Here is a 14,861-nt window from a genome sequence, read left to right as displayed (position 1 = left end):
TGACTCCTTAATTTCTCTTTCTTCAGTCTCATTGTTAGTGGATAGAAATGACACTGATTTCTGGGTATTAATTTTGTATCCTGCCACACTGCCGAATTGCTGTATGAGTTCTAGGAATCTTGAGGTGGAGTCTTTTGGGTTTTATATATACAATATCATGTCATCTGTGAAGAGGGAGCGTTTGATTTCTCTTCGCCAATTTGAATGCCTTTTATTTCTTTTTGTTGCCTGATTGCTGAGGCTAGGACTTCTAGTACTATGTTGAATAGCAGTGGTGAGAGTGGACATCCCGTTGTGTTCCTGATCTTAGAGGAAAGGCTCTTCATTTTTCCCTGTATTTTTTTTTTTTTAGGATTTTATTTATTTATTCATGAGAGACACACAGAGAGAGGCAGAGACATAAGCAGAGTGAGAAGCAGGCTTCCTGCAGCGTGCACGATATGGGACTTGATCCCGAGGCTCCCTGAACGGAAGGCAGATGCTCAACCCCTAAGCCACCCAGGCATCCCTCAGTTTTTCCCATTGAGAATGATATTTGCTGTGGGCTTTTCATAGTGGCTTTTAAGATGCTGAGGAACGTTGCCTCTATTCCTACACTCTGAAGAGTTTTGATCAGGAATGGATGCTGTTTTGTCAGATGCTTTCTCTGCATCTCTTAAGAAAAATCCTATGGTTCTTGTTTTTTTCTCTTGTTGATGTGATCTGTCACGTTGATTGTATTATGAGTGTTGAACCACCTTTGTATCCTGGGGATAAATCCCACTTGTTTGTGGTGAATAATCCTCTTAATGTACGGTTGGATCCTATTGGCTGGTATCTTGTTGAGAATTTTTGCATCTGTGTTCATCAGGGATAATGGTCTGTAATTCTCTTTTTTGGTGGGGTCTTTGTCTGGTTTTGGGATCAAGGTAATGCTGGCCTCAAAGAATGAGTTTGGAAGTATTCCGTCCCTTTCTATCTTTCAGAACAGCTTTAGCAGAATAGGTATTGTTTCTTCTTTAAACATTTGAAAGAATTCCCCCGGGAAGCCATCTGGCCCTGGACTTTTGTGTCTTGGGAGGTTTTTGATGACTCCTTCAATTTCCTGAGAAAAGGACCTCTAACGTCAAAAACAAATTTTAAAACGAAATAGTAAGAATCAAAAAAGAAAAACAAAAACAAAAACAAAGAAAGGGGGTGGTGAGGAAATGGTGACAGAGAATATCGTCCCTAAAGAGACCTAGAGGGTCATCCTCTTGGTTCAGAGTGTATTTTTTCTGTATGTTAGATGGGGATCAATTCCAAATTTATATAAACCAGCAGAATTTATATAGAGACCTAACATCAACCACAGAAACATAAACAAGTTAAAAGAGGAGGGTAGAATGGGGAGGAGCAATATAGTGTTACAGAATGAGCCACCCTGGTGTTCCATTTCTTTCTGTGTGTATTTTGGTCCATGTGTTAGAAGTTACTAATTTCCACTGTTATACAACAAAATGAGACAGAAAAAACAAAAACCAAAAAGCATAACTCGTATATCTACCAAAATTATATTCAATATGTTGAAGGCATCAAAAAATGAAGAATATATCTAAGACATGTAATTGTAGAAATATGAAATTCAAAAAGGAAAAACCTTAAAAATGAAGAGTTGGTAAGATATTGTAGTTAAGGCAGGAAAAGAAAAATATATTAGAAATTTTTAATATGAAATAAAAACAAATTGTAATGAAAGAAAACCCTCTCATTCAGTGTACTGTTTTCCCTCAGTCCTGGAGCTTTCCAGTACTGCTTGGTCAGTAAACTTGGTCTTCCCCTGTTCTTCCAGCAGTTCTTCTGGGGAGGGGCCTGCTGTGCTGATTCTCAGGTGTGTGTGCTTCAGCAGGGATGCCCCACCCCTTGCCAGGTACCGGTGATTATGAGCTTTTTATCCCATGAGACCTTTTTCCCTAGAGGCCCTGCCTCTTCCAGGTGAAAGGCAAAAAGAAGAGAAAAAAAGAAGAAAAAAATGGCAGCAGCCAGGTCTCCAGCTCTGCAGCCAAGAGCTCCCCGAGAGTACTGAACCGCGTGTCCCAGTCCCCAGTGGCCTAGGTGCTCCCGGGGGCAGTGGGTGCACTGATCTGCACAGCTTGCAGGGCGTCCAGCGGCAGGAGAGTTCTTGCTTTCCTGTGTCCTCCCTGTTTCTGCCGGCCCCTGGGTAAACAGAGGTCACCCGATTTGTCCCCTTCTGCCCCCTCTGATGGAGGGGCCTGTGCCACTCCGCGTGGCCTCTCCCGAAGGGATCGGAGGACAGCTGCCTCAGTCCGTTACTGGGCTCTAGGTTAACAGGACCTGTGGAGCCGCCGCATAACCCACTGGCTTCGCCCGGATGCCCCGAGGGCTGCACTCCCGCCCTTTCTGGAGCTCGGACCCTGGTCTGTGGTGAGCTCCTCTTACAGTGTCTCTGCGAATATTGAGGCTTCACTGCCCCTCCTGTGATTGTGCCCTATTTCCCTGCCAAGGACTTTTCAGTCAGAGAAGACTCAGGCGTGGATTTTTAAAGTTCCCCTTTGGGCCAGTTCGCCTGGCGCGCCTCCCCCACCTTTCTTCTTAACCTTCCTGCCTTGTCAGACCTGATACTTTTCTCTCTTTAGCATCCCAGCTGTTGTCTTTACATCTCAGGTCAAAGTCGTAGGTGTTCAGGATGTTTTGAAAGTTATCTAGGTAAGTTGGTGGGACCAGGTGAGTGGAGGACCCCGCTCTTCCTCCAGCTTGCCTCCTCCTCCTCATCAGTTTACATAATACTGCGTTGATTCCACTTTTTGATCTTACATAAGGATGCTACTTTGAACATTCATGGGCACGTTTTCATGTGTACATATGTTTTCATTTCACTTGGTTAGATACTCAGGAGTGGAATCAATGAATTGTATATTAACTCTTTGTTTAACCTCTTGTGGAACTGCCAAGCTGCTTTCCAGAGTGTCTGTACCTGTTATGTTCCCCCCTGCAATGCACAGTGGTTCTAATTTTCTACCTCATTGACAACACATTAATTTTTGCCTTTTTAATTATAGCCTCCTAGTGGGTACAAGGTGGCATTTCATTGTGGGTTTGATTTGCTTTTCCTTGGCTAATGTCCTTGAGCATCTTTTCATATCTTTATTGGACTTTTGGTATCTTTATTGCAGAAAAGTCTATGTAGTTTCTTTCCCATTTTTAAATTGTGTTATTTGCTTTTGCAATGAGTTGTAATTATTCTTTATATATTCTAGGTATAAGTTTCTCATAAACTATTTGCAAATATTTTCTCCTATGGGTTGTCTTTTTCACCTTTGATGATGTCCTTTGAAGCACAAAGGTTTTTACTTTTGACCAAGTCTGGTTTATCTCTTTTTTTCCTTTTGTTCCTTTTGTGTTGTAGCTAAGAAAGGTTTGCCTAACCCAAGATCGTAAAGGCTTACTTCTGTGTTTTCTTCAAAAAGTTTTTAGTTTCATCTTGTACATTTAGGTCTATATTATGTTTAGAGTAAATTTTTATATATGTTATAAGGAAAGGATCCAACTGCAGATTTTTACATATGGTTGTCAAGTTGCCCTAGCAACGTTTGTTAAAAAGAGTATTTTTTCTCTATTGTTCAAAAATCAATTGACTGTATATGTAAGGTTTTATTTCTGGATTTGCAAGTCTATTCCATTGATCTATTCCATCTTTCCTTAGGCCAGTATCACACTGTTCTTGATTTTTATAGCTTTGTAGTAAGTTTTGAAATCAAGAAATGTGAATCCTCCAACCTTGTTCCCTATTTAATGATTCCTCTGGCTCTTCTGGGTCCTTTCCATTTCTATAGTATTGTATGATCAGTTTGTCAGTTTCTGCAAAAAAAGTCAAGAATTTGCTGGGGTTTGCAGTTTATTTGTAGATCAACTTGAGGAGTATTGTCATCTTAACAATATTTTGTCTTCCTATCCATTTACTTAGGTTTTTAATTTTTTTCAACAGTGTTGTCTTGTGGTTTTCAAAGTACGAGGTTTGCACTTCTTTTGTAAAATTTATTCCTGAGTATTTTGTCCTTTTTAATGCTGTTATATACAAATGTCTTTTGAATTTCAAAAAGTTTTTTTGCATGTATATACCTAATAGCTCCCTGTCTGTATTCTGTACTCCTTGTATTTCTTCTGTGTTTTATTCTAATTCCAGTGAAACCCTGATACCATGAAACATTCCGAAAACATTTATGTGACTTCTTTCAGCAGTCATATGGCATTTTTATTTTGTGTCAGTTAGTGTACTGACAGGCATTGGGGGTATAGAGTTGATTAAACATCTTATGTTTTCAAAGAGGAGACCTAAACATGGTATCTAAGATTTATCACAGTGAAGATTAGAACTATGTATCAGAAGCACCATAGAAGAGGGATCAAGAGACTGTTTTAGAGAAGGTCACATTTAACATTGACCTTGAAGTGTTGGTAAGGATTTAACAAACTTTGGAAGACTTTCTATTTAGTCAACACAAGATAAATGAAATCATGAAGGCATAAAAGTACCTGATGATTCATAAAAGGTGAATGGGCTTATATCGTTAGTATCAAATGGATGCAGGGAATGATTGAAGGCGAAGTAGGAAGTACAGAATAATCAATCTAGTTGTGACAGGTTTTAATAAAACGGTAAGGATTTTGTGGGCACTGGAGACTTCTAAGATTGGGGGTGGCATGGGATTTTTTTTTCGAAAGCTGGGGAATTGTTGATATGATGTGTATTTTAATTAACTGGTGTTTGGTGAGAGTGGATTACAGTGGAGAGAATATAGGGCCAGAGTACCAGTTAGAAGTCTGTTTCAGGGGCAGCCCAGTGGCTCAGCGGTTTAGCGCCTGCCTCAGCCCAGGGCCTGATCCTGGAGACCCGGGATTGAGTCCCACGTCGGGCCCCTGCATGGAGCCTGCTTCTCCCTCTGCCTGTGTCTCTGCCTCTCTCTCTCTCTGTGTCTCTCATGAATAAGTAAATAAAATCTTAAAAAAAAAAAGCAAAGTCTGTTTCAGTATCCACAGAGAGAAGATGAAGGTCTTAACTAGGCAAGCAACAATAGAACTGAGAGGAACAGATGACTTTGGATTCTGACAAAGATTTTGATTGTTTGATTCCAGAGTTGGGATAGGGAAGGAGAGGTGTTCAAGATAACTTTGAGTTGTCTCATTTGGTTTATTGAGTGAATGGTAATGTCTTTCTGGTGCTTTGTTTTTTGTTGTTGTCAGTTTGCTATTTTAGTTGTGCTAAGTTACACAGGACAGGCATGGCCTCATTGGCCGTGAGATTGAACTCAGTCTCCTGGCCTATCCAGAAGAGGCCAAACTGATGTCATGTGCCTCAGAACCCCAACCCTCTAATCTCATGTTGCTCTTCCGGATGTGGAGTGGTCATGGATATTACCTACATATGACATTGAATTGTCAGGAGTATTATGTAATACGATATTGGGGGGTCATAAATATTACATACATATGATATTGAAGTCTCATGAATAACAAAGACACTTCTTGGATTTTGAGTTTCCCAGAAGCGGGGTAAAGGTCAGTAATAACAGTCTTTATTATATATACCCCAAACTCCTTTAAGTCTCTCTTCTGGCATCCACATTTCCAGATTCTTTGTCTAATCTGCCATTATCTTGAGAGTGGTCCTTCTGAGGTCTTTTTAGCTTGTAGATAGCTGACCTCTCCCTGTGTCCTCACAGTCTTCCTTGTGTGTGTCTGTATCCTAATTTCCTTTTCTTATAAAGACACCAGTCATATTCAATTAGGTCCCACTTATAAGAACTCATTTTACTTTAATGACTTCTTTAAAGGCCTGATCTCTTAAATACTGCCCTATTCTGAGGTCCTAGGGTTAGAACTGCAACATTTTTTAGGGGATGCAATTTAGCCTATTACACCTGCTTTATTTCTGTTTCCTCTGGATTTTTTTGTTTATCTCACTTCCATCTTTCATATATTTTCCTCGACCATCTTACATAGTCTTTGGCTGTCCTTCTATATTTTAGAGTCTGGGAATAGCTGGTTTGTTTAGTTTGTGTATGGGCAGAGTTTCTTTGTAAGTGGCTTTTCCATTGGGTGATATGATTGCAAGGAGGTCTTTTTTTTTTTTTTTTTAAGATTGATTGATTGATTGATTGATTTATGATAGACACCCAGAGAGAGAGAGGGAGAGGCAGAGACACAGGAGGAGGGAGAAGCAGGCTCCATGCAGGGAGCCTGATGTGGGACTCGATTCCGGGACTCCAGGATTGCGCCCTGGGCCAAGGGCAGGTGCTAAACCGCTGAGCCACCCAGGGGTTCCCCCCTTTTTTTTTTTGAGGGGGGAGGACCTTTTTTCCCTTCAATTTCTCCGGAGAATAATAATCTCCTTATTCAGACAAGGTGAGGTTGGGCAGGGTGGGCACAGACCTTGCTGACAGAGGTAGAAGAGCAGAGGAGGAAGAGGCCCAAGTAGTCCCATACTTTGCTCTGCAGGTTGACACTTCATCACCCTTACTCTGTCTGTTATCCTGATTCCTGACATTCTCCTGTCTGGCTTCTTCAGAGACTGAACTACTGATCTCCTGCTGACTGTAAGGTGAAGGCAGAGGCCAGGGTGTCTAATTTCTCAGTATGTAAAGATTGAGATAACCAGCAAGTTCTTGCTGTTTTGCTCTGAACCTTGCCGTCATCTTCTAGGGCATCTGAAACTTTGAGCAATTGAGGAGCTCTGCGGGGGTTTGTTAGTGAAGTTTTATTATTTATTTGTTGCCTACTACTTGCTAGGTACTGTGCTTTGCTAGGATTATCCTATGAAACCGTTAAGTGTAACCTTGGAAAGGTTCTATTATTATTAGGGCCATTTTCCCTATATGAAAACAGAAGGTTTAAAACAGAATTAGTAAATTGGAGCACCGGGCCTTGAATACAGATGTATTTGACCTTAGAAACTACACCTTTATGAACTGTGCTATACTCAGAATAGTTGGCAAACTCATACTTTTGCCTATATGACTACATTGTAGGTTTTATAAAAATGTCAATATATTGATTTGACCACATTAAAAAAGAGAATAGAAAAATAAAGTTCAGTATACCTATGGAATATAAATGTATTTTAATTTTTATGACATGATTAATCAGGACATCTTCCTTTAACAGCTTTGAGAGTAGACTAGTTTCTATTGTAATTTTGGGATTAAGCAGGTGTAGGCTTGGAGCTAAATGGTGACATTAGGTTCTGTCATTATATTGAAAGTTCCAGAACCAAAGGCTTAGTTATCTGTTATTTTTCTGACATTTCCCCCCACAGTACTAGTTGCAGTGTCCTTGATAAATTCAGTGTTCAGTAGATGTTGGCAGATAAGCTCAATGCCAGCGAAAAAATTTCGAACTATATGTTTAAGCATACTTTTTATGTTTTGGTACTGAATGTCTAGCATTCTTGTGTTTTTAGCTAACGCTTATTTCAGTTGTCACTAATCGTTTTCTTTCTTTTTCAACAGATTGCTTCTGTAACTAGATCTCCAGTTTGCTCCTACAATGTCCCGATCACGACAACCCCCTCTAGTGACAGGCATCTCTCCAAATGAAGGAATACCATGGACAAAGGTCACAATTAGAGGAGAAAACCTGGGGACTGGCCCAACTGACCTCATAGGTAAGAGCAAGAACTATGTTTCTAAGGTAAATGCCTTTTTATTGTGGGCAGTTGAGACAAGGTGATAGAAAGACAACATTATGGTCTGTACAGAATGATCTGAATGAAGATGAAAGAGTTACTTGTTCTGGCTTTTCTGTTTAAAATCATTATTTTATCAAATCTCGTCTAACTTGCTTTTCACCAAGTTGTTCAGAAAGTTTCCCACAGCTGAGATTTGCCTACGTTTCCTCAGCTTTGCTCTCTCCTGCTTTGCTTGCCCAAGAGCGTCCTAGCTCTATTTGCTCACTTCAGCTTTCCCCCTCGTCTACAACCGTCTGTATTCTGTGGTGCTCTGTGGATTATACCTCTTCTGTTCCTTCTTGCTCTTCACATCAAATCTAAACTCTGTCTCCTGGAGCTCTCAGTTCCACTTGGCTCTTATCCTCACTCCCCCTGGAAGAAACTGTCCACTCTGATCAGGTGCGTATTTTTACCAAGGCCTGTGAACCTTATTCCTTTTCTCTGCCATATTATGCTCCATCATGGGTGAGAGCACCATCATGAATCTGAAATACAAATAGTAACTTGAGATTTTCAACCAAAAAAAAAAAAAGCTCTTCAAACTAATTCCCACCCATGCTAATCTATGTTTTTATTTAGGCTCCCCTAATATTTATATATTTATGGTAAGCTAAATTACAGTTTTTAGGATCTGTTTATTTATTTGAAATCTTTGTAAGTTCAGAACATGATACTGTGTATCCAGTTGGCACTGTATATTTTTATTTTTTAATTATTTATTTATTTTAGGAAAAGGTTTTTCTTCAATTTCTTTTCCACCATATATATTGTTACATGTTCATTTGTATAGTGTCTGTCCCCTCCCACCCCTACCCTATAACATGGAGAGTTTTTACTGCTGATTATTTAAGCATTCATGTTTGTCAGTGGTTCCCATCCTTGGCTTGTCTTTTTTTTTTTTTAAGTTTTTTTTTTTTTTTTTTTTTTTTTTAATTCCACCTAGTTAACATACAGAATAATGTTCGTTTCAGGAGAACATTTTAGTGATTCAGCACTTCTATACAACACCTCGTGCTCATCCCGAGTGCACTCCTTAATCCCTATCACCTATTTTTTTTTAAAGATTTTATTTATTTATTCATGAGAGACACAAAGAGAGACAGAGGCAGAGACTCAGGCAGAGGGAGAAGCGGGCTCCATGCAGGGAGGGAGCCCGACGTGGGACTCGATCCCGGGTCTGCAGGATCAGGCCCTGGGCTGAAGGCGGCGCTTAACTGCTGAGCCACCTGGGCTGCCCCCACCATCACCTATTTAACCCATCCACCCACCAACGTCCCCTCTGGTAACCTTTAGTTTTTTCTCTATAGTTAATTCTGTTTATTCATTTGCCACTCTTTTATCACCCTATTCTTGTTTGTTTTTTTTTCTTAAATTCCACGTATGAGTGGAATCATATGATATTTGTCTTTGACTGACTCATTTCATTTAGCATAATACCTTCTAGCTCCATCCATGTCATTGTAAATGGCAAGGTTTCATTCTTTTTATGGCTGAGTAATATTCCATTATGTGGGTATGGACGTATATTTGTATGTACACACATATGCATATATAACATATACATATATACACATCTTTATCCATTCATCAGTCGTTGGACATTTGGGCTATTTCCATAATTTAGCTATTGTAGATAATATTGCTATAAACATTGGGATATATACCTTGGCTTGTCTTAATCTCCCTTAGAACTTAAAAAAAAATGCTCTGGACTGCTGTGTCTCAGTCTCTAAAGATGGAGCCTAATCACTCTTTTTCCAAAATACAAATGAGTATCAGGTACAGCCAGGATAGAGAGCAAATTATAAATATTATTGGTCAGTTAGGATTATTTTCCTGTGAACTCTGAGATACATTCAGAATAGAGATGCATTCAGAATGAGGAAGAGACTTCAGTATATGCTCCTGAACATATATCCCAATTACTGTATAAACTTATTTGGATTCAGACATTCTCTTGACTCTTCTTAATTTGAGGGACCCGTTGGTGAAGTATTGGAGATTACGGGTTGGAGCTTATTTTTCTTGCATTATTGGTGCAGGTTGACAGATTGTTTTTTGGTCATTTGGAAAGCCTTGGAAAACAGAAAATGAAGTGGAACTCGGCACTATGCTAAATAAATGAGTTTTGCACTTCCCAGCTAATTCTTTTCACGGCGTTATTTAAATGTCTTATTTTATATTGTTTTCTCTAGCCATAGTTTTTGATTCTTCAGTAAATAAAACTTTAGTTACTCTTATGAAGATAGTTTTATCTAATCCTATGTCTTGGTTTTTGACATAGCTCATTCTAAGTTTTTCTTTATCCAAAGTAGAAAAGTCCCTAGAATGCATGGAAGTAAACCATACAGATGGAAGCTATGTCCTATGTCCTACATTTTAACTGGAGCTCCCAACATGACAGTTATTAGTCTATGTAAATTTTAATCTTGCTTTAGCCTCAGGCAATGCTATTCTTATTTGACTAAGTGTGTATACTTCTATAAACCTTGCTAGTTCAGCTTTCAACCTGCCTATGTATTGCCAAGAAACCATTTTTTAAAAAAGCAAACTCAATCTGCTAAATAATTTGAGTGTTTTTAGCTCAAATGATATCTATCTAGCCAAGTGAAACATTATAAAAACAGTTTATTTGAAATTCTATAAGTTAAAGATGTTATTATATTTTATGAAGCAGATTTCTTAGTTTGCAGTAACTTAGAAAAACTGTGCTTTAGAAATTAAGATATCGGTCTTATGATCTTATTTAATTTTTATGGTATTTAAAATGATCCGTTTGAATCTTTGTTTCAAATAAATGGTGATTATTAATTTTTTTAGTTAAAATGCAAAGCAGATATTAAATCAGAGAAACCCTGATAGCATGAATAAACTATTGTGCTGGGTAGTTTTTTTTTTTTTTTGTTTTTTTTTTTCCAGCTTGTAGTGTCATGGGTATCCTTTGTTTTTGCTCATCTGAACATGCTTTTAAGGCTTCTTGTCTATATATTGGAAATCTCCCATTCCTCAGTTTTAATCATAAGGTTGTTATCTAGCAGAGAACCTCTATTAGGAATGGTGTTAAGTCCTGATATTCACTGTTGGGTTGTTTTTTTTTTTTTTTTTTTTTTTTTTGGTTTTGTTTTCTGAAATGAGTTAATATCTAAAATCACAAGAATCTTTTTGATATCATAAAATTTTAAAGTATTAAGCTAATGTATTAACCTAGTGACATCAAAACACCTGCCATCTATAACACCAGCACTGTTTAGTATATTAATCAAAACCTTTTCCATCATTTAAGAAATACATAGACTGGTTTATATATGCATAAACCTTACTTGAGCAAATATTCATTGCAGTGTTAACACAGTGCTTATCTTGAAGATGGAAAGGAGTGCTATCAATCTCTTAATTAGTTGACCTTTTTTCAAAGCAAAATGGATTTTCAGGAAAGATAGCAAAGACACTCCCATTCTGAAAAAATAATTTGAATTACAAATGCATTTTAAAATGTGTAAATATCATTATACATTTTAAAAAACCAACAGAAACCTTAGTCCTGAAGAATCCTTTAAATGCTGTTGCTAAAAAGACAGAATTCCATCCATGTATAAATAATGGCTGTTTTAGGAAGTGTCTGAAATTCATTATTTCAATAAATGCATGTTTAAAATGTAGCTGTATTTATTACTCTGTGGTTAACATAACATTCTTACTAAATAGTGTTTTAAGTTGTAACAAAAGATGACTTGAATCCCTTCCTACATTTTTTTCAACGGAATTTGACATTAGTCGAGGTGTTCCTCGTATCTGGGAAAAAAAATGTAATTGCCACACTGGACTGCTGAGCAGTATAGAAAGTTAACTAATGAGAAAAGAAAGTATGACGTGTCTGGGATTTGCCGCATACATTTTAGGTCATTTTTTCCAAAAATATTTATTACGTTCTGTTTTGTGGAGGTGGAAGCTACCAGGAGAGGGTCCAGGGGAGCGGGCGGCCTGTACTCGTGGCGGTGCCGGTTCGGGGCCAGGTCTCGGCGCTGCAGCAGGCCCTGCCTCCCTGGTGGGCGCTGCCTGGGCTGTGACATTTCCGCAGTATCAGGCCCGGGGCCTCCAGGCCTGAGTGTATGTCTGGGGGTGCTGGCTGCTCCTGGGGGCGGCGGCGCTGGGGAGACCCCGGGGCTGCGGGGACTTCGGGGGGTCCAGGTGGAGGAGAGGAGCCACCGGCTTCCCGGCCTGCAGGCTGTGCTCGAGGTACCCCTGTGTGTACCGTGGAGAGCTGAAAAGTAAGTGCCAGGAAAAGTAAGTGCAGATTGTTTTCAGGAAGATAGAGAAGTGTATTTTGAGGGAACGACATATACGTTTAGCAGTACACTTCAGGATTTTATATCCTTAATGTCGATTCCTAATGATAGCAATAATTTCCCTTCTAAAACCCATGAAAGCAATGTAAGATTCTCACAGGCTGAGGAATCTGGAAGGCCTACACGTGATTATCATGGTCATCATGTTTTTTTTTTTTTTTGAAGATTTTATTTATTGATGATAGACATAGAGAGAGAGAGAAGCAGAGGGAGAAGCAGGCTCCATGCAGGGAGCCCGACGTGGGACTCGATCCCGGGACCCCAGGATCATGCCCTGGGCCGAAGGCGGGCGCTGAACCACTGAGCCACCCAGGGGTCCCATGGTCATCATGTTTTAATTCCATCGATGTTTGAAGAAACTTAAATGTAATCTAAAGAAGTCTTAAAAATTAGAGGAAAAAGATTAGACAAAAATCAATAGAGACACAGTGTATTTGCAAGTAACACTGGGCATGTTCAGTAGTAGAGGTCAGAACTGAAGAGGAAATGTTATTTCTAGATTTATTTCTCACTCGTGGAAAAGGCCTGAAGGATTGTCTTTTCATGTAACAGACACATCTAAGATCTTGACTTTGTTCTCTTGGACTTTATTACGTGCGTGCTTTTGTTTTCAGGTCTGACGATCTGCGGGCATAATTGTCTCCTGACGGCAGAATGGATGTCTGCGAGCAAGATAGTATGTCGAGTGGGACAAGCTAAAAATGACAAAGGGGACATTATTGTCACGACCAAGTCCGGGGGCAGAGGAACCTCAACAGTGTCTTTCAAGCTGCTGAAACCGGAAAAAATAGGTATCATCTTTTTATTTTTTAAAGAGGAAAGTGAAAGTGGGTTTTGTCTCTTAAAGACTGAAACTGGTAGATTTGTGTAAAAACTTACCTCGTCTCACATCTCCTTCACTTAGCTTATGTTTATTTTGGCAGGAATGGGATATTGGTTAGCATCTGCATTACTTTTGGAAAGGCAGCTTGCTGAGGTAACATGGAAGCCCGAGGATGATGATCACGAGAGAACCCCATCCTAAATTCTTGATAAAATCTGTTTCTTAGGCATTTGCTTTGCCAGTTTGGGCTCCTTGATCTTGAACACAGTATGCAGTTGAGATTTGAGGTAAAATTCCTCCTCATTTGGCAGGAGTCAGCAGCAGGGGCATCTAATATCTAATGATGCTCCTGTTTCCTCCATTTGCTCCATCGTTCGAGGCCAGGACAAGTGTTGCCTGAGCACAGTGTGCGTTTAGCTCCCCACATGGGAAGCAGGACTCTCGGTATCCTGTCGCGCTTTCAGTGTCCTTTCTAGACCCTTAGCACCTGCTTCCTCATATTAGGGGCGGGGAGAGCTTGGTCAGAGGAGCCAGGCTCGTCTGGGCTTCAGCGCCACGGGCTGTGCAACTGCACTTTTTTTTTTTTTTTTTTTTTTTTTGCGGGTAAAAGTGAAACAACAGTATTACCTACCTCGTGGGATTAAATGAGTTAGAGCGTGAATGTAGGGTGCTTAGGTTAGACCCTTACACAAGACTGCACTCCCATTGGTCTTGGCGGCCCTGTGACGTCTTGTACGTGGTTGGTACTCAATGGATGTTTGTATCCGTAGGAATACCACAGGCAGAGTGAAGCCCAGGCCGTACTTCTCTCTTATACTGAAAAGGAAATGATTTTGCAGATTCTTTTTGTTTTCTTACCTAGAGCATAGAGCCTTTCCAGAGCATTGTCTTCCTTAAATTCCTAGACTTTTTTTTTTTTTAATAAATGAATTTATGGGACAATACAAAATGGAATTTCATGACTATGTGAATACACATAGGCACACACATACATACGTGTGTCTGCATATATATGCACGTACATGATATCCCTGTTTTTATTTACTCATTTTTATTGAACATCTTCAAAACCTGAAAATTGTAGCAGAAACTTGTTACCAGTTTTCTGGAGGAACTTAAAACATTTTTGCCAGAATCCAGCCATGTCTTATATCGTATTTATATAGCTGATAAAGGCAACTTATTTGAAGGTTTTAATCTTGTTCTAACACATCCTGCCCAAGTCCTAGCACACGGTAGAGACTCAGGCAGGGCTCACAGAACCTCCCTTCAGAGTGCGTAGACTTGAGGGTAGCCTCTAACAGAGCCCCCGTTGCCTTCTGGCAGGACTGGAGGTGCTGACGTTTGGGGCTCACGAAGGGCCATCCCGCTGGGAGTTGCCCGGGAGCAAGTCCCTGTTTCACAGCTCCAGCTGCCCCTGTGCCCACTGGCCCTTGGCCCATTTTCTGTTAGAGGCACTGAGGCTGCGCGGCCTACGCCAAGTAAGTGACGAAGAACTCCAGTCGCATAGAAGAGGGACCGTTTTCAGGGATCGTAGTCTGTTCACAGGGTCTGCCCGTGTTTCCCGAGATCCTAGTCCTTTCCATTACACAAGCCATGCATTTCCTGGAAAGTATTTGACTGATTCCTTTATAAGAGGAACCGGTGGATATTTGTCGAATTAACCAAATTAATTTTACTGTTTATTGTTTGTAAAATATATTGGAAAAACACAGATTTTCCTCAGAGCCTTAGTCTGCCTTCTGTATTGAATATTGTACAGTGAGACCGTGAACCGACAGGTGTTATATTTGCCTTCTAATAGGTTCTTAGTGTTTTTAATCAAGCCGCCAGCCATTAAAAAAAACAAAACAAGACAAAACAAAACAAAAAAGAAAGAAAGAAAAAACAGCTTTTGTGCTGTTGAATTTCTCAAAAGCTACCTTAGTGTGCACTTTGGATTCGGTCTTTAAAAAGTGAAACAGTAGGGAAAGGCTTAGTTTCTGTCTTA

At 39.7% G+C, this 14,861-nt stretch overlaps 1 protein-coding gene across 7 annotated transcripts in view; it reads left to right on the top strand.

Moving 5' to 3' along the window:
- The window catches only part of EXOC2 (exocyst complex component 2), a 224,900-nt gene that overhangs the window by 46,215 nt on the left and 163,824 nt on the right, over positions 1-14,861 (top strand). For 6 of the 7 annotated variants that reach the window (XM_038584007.1, XM_038584006.1, XM_038584008.1 and 3 more), the window contains exons 2-3: positions 7,485-7,639; positions 12,663-12,839. In XM_038584007.1, the coding sequence (XP_038439935.1) occupies positions 7,522-7,639; positions 12,663-12,839 (295 nt within the window). In that variant the 5' untranslated portion in view covers positions 7,485-7,521. Of the gene's footprint in view, positions 1-6,552; positions 6,578-7,484; positions 7,640-12,662; positions 12,840-14,861 lie in introns of those variants that run through there. The other variant, XM_038584004.1, reaches the window with a different exon arrangement.

Source organism: Canis lupus, chromosome 35 (assembly GCF_011100685.1).
Source record: "Canis lupus familiaris isolate Mischka breed German Shepherd chromosome 35, alternate assembly UU_Cfam_GSD_1.0, whole genome shotgun sequence".
NCBI lineage: Eukaryota > Metazoa > Chordata > Mammalia > Carnivora > Canidae > Canis > Canis lupus.
The sequence above is the reverse complement of the archived record's forward strand: the minus strand, read 5'-3'. Positions and strand labels throughout refer to the sequence as shown.